Consider the following 5,619-nt stretch of genomic DNA (forward strand, 5'->3'; position numbering starts at 1 on the left):
TTTCGTTTTTTCAAAAAAATATTTATTTATTCGTCTACATTAATGTGGTCCCCTTCAAAGTAGTCCCCCCCAGATATAATGCACTTATGCCAGCGTTTTTTCCAATTTTCGAAGCACCCTTGATATTCACTTTTTGATATGTCCTTGAGCACTCTCAGCGATTTTCTTCAATCGAGGAAAACCGCCGTCCTTTCATGGGTCTCTTCAACTTTGGGAATAGGAAAAAGTCACACGGAGCCATATCTGGTGAATTTTTGCACTTTGCAACACTTTATTTCATTTTTTACGCAAAATTTAATACAAATTCTTTGACTTTTCAATTCTTCCATTGTAAAAATCGCCGAGCTCAGAAAAACACGTCGAACTTTAGCGACTACCAAAGACAAAGTAAACAGTGAATATAGCTGAAAATTTCATCATACTTTAGGGGCATGTATACCAACAAAATTTTGACAATCAGACACTCCAGACCCGCGAAATTTAATTATTAGTAATTCCGGGTACTTTTTGAACACACCTCGTATAATTACAAGATTTAACGACGTGACGCTTCGTTCTACAGAAAACAGAACGCATTGATAACTGAAAGCTATTTGCTGCGGAATCATATATTATACAACAGCAAGTAAGAATAATTACATTTTATGGACTTGAACTCAATGAAATTAAATTGTTCGAGGAATAAGTAAATTCACATCGGGTAATTTATAAGCACATTACATGAAGAGTTAATGTAAATAAATAAACTATATAATTGCGTGCTATTTGTAAAAAAAATGAGAAGGGCGTGGGCGGGGCACAAAGGTCCGATTTGACTTTGAACAATTATAATGTGAAAACTAAATCTATTGTATCACCACAAATAGTATATATCAAACAAACAACTATATGACTATGTTTAGTAAAACTCCTAGCTAATTTATAATTGTAAAAATGTGTTTTTTGCTGTTTTTTTTTCAAAAATTTCCTTTTTACCCCAAAGACGGGTTAAAATAAAATGGCCGGGGTGCAAACGAGCCCTATGTCATATTTTTAATTCTAAAGAAAGTTTTTGTTCTTGAATATTAATAAATTTAAATTTTGTTAACTTCTCATAATTAATAAATATAATTAAGTATAATAATAATAATATTAATATCAAACTATACAAACCAAAAATAATATAATTAAGAATTATTTAAGGGTCTATAGTCAAATTGCTAAAATTGTACCTATGTTCATGTTAAATGTACCTAAGATTTTTTTTCAGTTCAATTATTTCTTGTTTTGTAAAAATTACCTCGCAGAAGTTATTTGTGTTAAATATAGTACAATCTAATAAACAGCTAATATTCTTTCCACTCGCGAATTGCAAGATTTATATGTATTTTTCACACGGCATCCGAATGGAAAGGATTAAAAAAAAAAACTCCATAAAACGTATGACTCAATATAATTTTTTTTAATTTATGCGTAATGATGTCATAAAAGTATCATTTATCCTACTCCATAAACCATACCAATTAAAGTAAAGCATCATTTTATCATTGTTTAGCAGGCTGACTGACTAATATTGAAAAACAACATCATAAAATAAAAAAGTATAATGCTAAATATTAGTACTCACTTTGTTCTTCTGGGCGCCGATCATTCCATCCTCGTCGGTCCTCGTCTTCAGTACCGGATCCGAAGACGATTTCGTCCCAAGTTCCATCATCACTTCCATTGTTCTTTTATTTCTATCTTCCTCATCATCAACATCATCATAAAATTCACCTTCTTCGCAATCAACAGTCATTCTAGACTGAGCTCTAAGTCCGTTGTGGATTTTGTCCACGTCGGATAGTATTCCAATTCCACTATCAACCTCCTCACTGCGAGAATCAGTGAGAAGATTTTCAGCTGATGATGGTTGGGTCATTGCATCGTCAGCACTTGATGGATCTAAAAGAAATAGAAGAAATTTGGTTAAAAGTTGTTATCAAAACATACCAGATATATCCATCCATATATACATACTAGGAAATGCAATACCGGTATACCGGTATACCGGTATACGGAATTACCGCTAAACCGCCCGATTTTTTGGCGGTATTTTTACCGGTATTTTCGGTATTTTACATAAGCGCTATTTGATACATAATACACTAAATCTTTAAATTCCATAATCGCATAAACAGCTATATCTTCAAGTGATTCTGTAAGATAAACAAATGTCAAATATTATCACAACTCGTCATTAAACTGAATATTTATTGCTTTGCTAAGGACTTCATATCGTCTTACAATAAATAGAATTGTACTGATAGATTATGATGTTTGTTTCATCTTTTGTAAAAATATAACGATTTTTAAGTGATATTTGCGCCAAAATATTTTATATCATACAGATTACCCCTGCGCAATCTTTATTTTTTTCTAACTTTATACATAATAATTATGATAATTACTAAATATTTTTGCTTCTTATTACAATTATAAAATATTATTTTTCGACAACGTTTCGAAGTTTGAAAATATTATAGAAGCATCACATTGTTTTAAACAACAATACTCAACAATTATAGTAACTTATTATTTATCTCAAAGTATCCGATCTTAAATTATATATTTGTAGAAAAATTATTTTTTTAAAATATTGGAGATTATGCTAATTTAACACATCGGATACAGACAATACAGTTTATTATAATAATGTAATATGATCTTTTATGAGTTTTTGGTCTTTCTTACTCATAAGTTTGTTTTCGTGAAAAGTACTCAATATACTCGATAGTGATAATGAATCAATTAAATTGGATATACTTTTGTTAAATTATTATTTAAAAAAATTAACTTATTGTTTTATTTTATTGTTTTTATTGTTTAGTTGAATATAGTTGTTGTATAGACATTTTTTTTAATATTTGTACTAGTAACTTCAAATTTTGTTTACGTTTGTTTAAGATAATAAAAATACCGGTAATTTACCGGTATTCCGGTTTTAAAATGAAAAATTACCGAAATACCGGTATTGAAATTTTCCATCGGTATTGCATTCCCTAATACATACTACACATACACCTACCCTGGTAGAGGGGATAGCGGAGTGTATTAATTGAACTAGTTGTGCACTTCTAAAAGTAAAGTCCGCGAAACAACATTTTTAGTAAATAACTAATAATATTTCTTCTTTCATTATAACTTAGTAACAAATCAGTGTTTGATACAGTCCACAGCTACAAGGATTAAATTATAACCGAACAACCTGAATTATCAAAGGAGAGTTTTAATAAATTTCATAAGTACGTAACATAAAATACAATTATTATTTTGTGGCGGGAATAGCTCACTCAGTAGCGTTCTCGACTCAAACGCTGGAAGGAATTCGGTGCGAATCTCCAGCAATACCAGAATTAAAAATATAAAATATTAAAGTAGATTAAGAATTGTTGATTTGTAGAATACAAGAAAAAATTGTACTAGAAGTAAGAAGGAAAAAGAAGTTTAGTTTGAAATATGAGTAGAACATATTGAGAAACAGAAGAAGAATGAAAATTGAATGGAAGATTAGGATATAAAAAAAGATACTGTATATATAATGGATGTATAAGAAATATATATGTGAGAATTGTATAGAATATGATAAAAATAATATGAATAATGTAGGTGGCTAAAAATGCTGTAAAGCGGAGGCCAATAAAATTAAAAAATATTATATTATTATTTCACTTACTTCTTATCCCGTGACCCATTCCAAGCCAACATCTCTTCCGCTGGTAAGCGGACGAAGTAGAAATACCATCCAAAGAGTCACCAGAGCCCAAACATTCGTAACTAAGTTCTTCTTTGGAATTAGCAGCCTCGTCTTCGTTATAAGATGAACAACTTGCGGATGAAGATTTATTGTCATTTTCTTCTTCGATGCCATTTCTGCAAGTGTCATAAAGCGAATATTCAGAAGGCCAAGTCACACTAGAGGTCGCTGGCGACAGAGAATTTGGGGTTGTTTGAGTGTACTGGTCTCGTGGTTCTCTTATTTCCAATGTTTTTGTGAAAGTTGATGATGAAGTCGATGACTGGAAAAAATAGGAATAAATTAGATATGATTTTTTTCTGCAATGATTATCTATTATCCACATATGACATTATAGCAATTAATAATGAGGTAAAAAAATGAAGAACTGGATCAAGTGAATCATAAGACAATGTGTGGGTTTTCATTAGCGTTTATACAAAAACCGATATTTCAGAAAACCGGTTTTCGAATTTTAATTTTACTAAAAAAACCGGTTTTAACCGGTTTTCCAATATTATATAGAAAATAAATTTTTGCTCGAATATTCTGTAATTTATCCGCAAATTTAGTGTAATTGAGAGCAGTATTTGACTGAATTTATTTATTGTTCAATTTTATAGATAGTAAACAAATTATTTTAATTTTATTTAGTAGAACTAAAAAATAATAGTTTATCTTGATTAAATAACTTTGAAAATAATTATTCGTTATTCATGCATCATTTTCACATATAAGAATGAAAATATTTTTATGACAGTGTAAAGAAAGTTTTCGAATAAATAAAAATAACACATTTTAAAATTAAAAAAAATGCATTAATTAAAAAAAAAATTAGATACATGTTGATACATACATGTTAATATCAATTTTAGTTTTAAAAATAATTAAGCTAAACCCAGGTATTGTCTGTTCCGTTCCGATCAATTTTAATTAATTAATTTTAAACATTCTAATTGTTTTTTAATAAATATGATTTCAAAAAACTGAGAACGTCTATCTGATTCTGCGACGAAGAAGTCACACTGATTAATATATAGGTACACAACTTTTCTGGGAACCATTGCAGACTGATAAAATATCAAAGCTATTGAACGGATATGATTTCAATAATCAAAACGCTTTCATCTACCTTCTATATTTAGCTATATTGGTCATATTCCATTTATGCAGTGAAAACCGACTTTTTTCACAAAAAAAAAACGGTTTTCGAATACCATAATTTCGCCAAATACCGTTTTTGAAAACCGACAAACCCTAGTTTTCATATTTACAATCTTCTGTCGCGAGTTTGATCTGACAATATCCTCTACAGACTATACAGTTTCTTTTGATGCTTACTGACATCATTTGAGATGGATTAGATTTAAATTTGGAATTTAGAAATAAAATATTTAAAAATAAATTGGAACTAGGTGCATGCATCGTGCCTTAAGGCAAATTGCTGAAACCTCCCCTACAAAAATAAATTATTTAAAAAAGTTTTTTTTTTAATTTGAAAAAAAAATGTTTTTGAGAATTTTAAAAATTTTATTCGTTTTCACAATTTACGAATGCAGCCATTCCTATCATCGTGCCCTAAAACTTTGAACACATTTGCTCAATGAAATTAAATCACTCTATAGATACGTCATGAAACTTAGCCTAACTAATGCTTAACCATCTATTTTCTGAAACTGTGTTGATCATTTATATCATTTATTACTCCGCCCTAGCATTCATCATCACAATCACTTCCATTATTTCGTGTTCCCGTCTCCTCTACAGAAACTGATCATCTGATTAGAATCGAGGTTAGTCTTCTGACTTATGACAACCCTGTGTAATCAATTATGATTGCACATTGTGTGCATTACATATGCGTT

At 29.8% G+C, this 5,619-nt stretch overlaps 1 protein-coding gene across 1 annotated transcript; it reads right to left on the reverse strand.

Moving 5' to 3' along the window:
- Positions 1 to 1,606: 1,606 nt before the first annotated feature.
- On the reverse strand, positions 1,607 to 4,037 carry LOC113365491 (the record flags this gene model as incomplete). Its single annotated transcript, XM_026607036.1, has 2 exons — positions 1,607 to 1,923; positions 3,695 to 4,037. Coding segments are annotated over 2 exons (660 nt in total), but the record flags the coding sequence as incomplete, so codon positions are not given.
- Positions 4,038 to 5,619: the final 1,582 nt, after the last annotated feature.

This window comes from Ctenocephalides felis, unplaced genomic scaffold (genome assembly GCF_003426905.1).
Source record: "Ctenocephalides felis isolate EL2017-DRISC unplaced genomic scaffold, ASM342690v1 CF-g0.4_SCAFFOLD_01060, whole genome shotgun sequence".
NCBI classification, from domain to species: domain Eukaryota; kingdom Metazoa; phylum Arthropoda; class Insecta; order Siphonaptera; family Pulicidae; genus Ctenocephalides; species Ctenocephalides felis.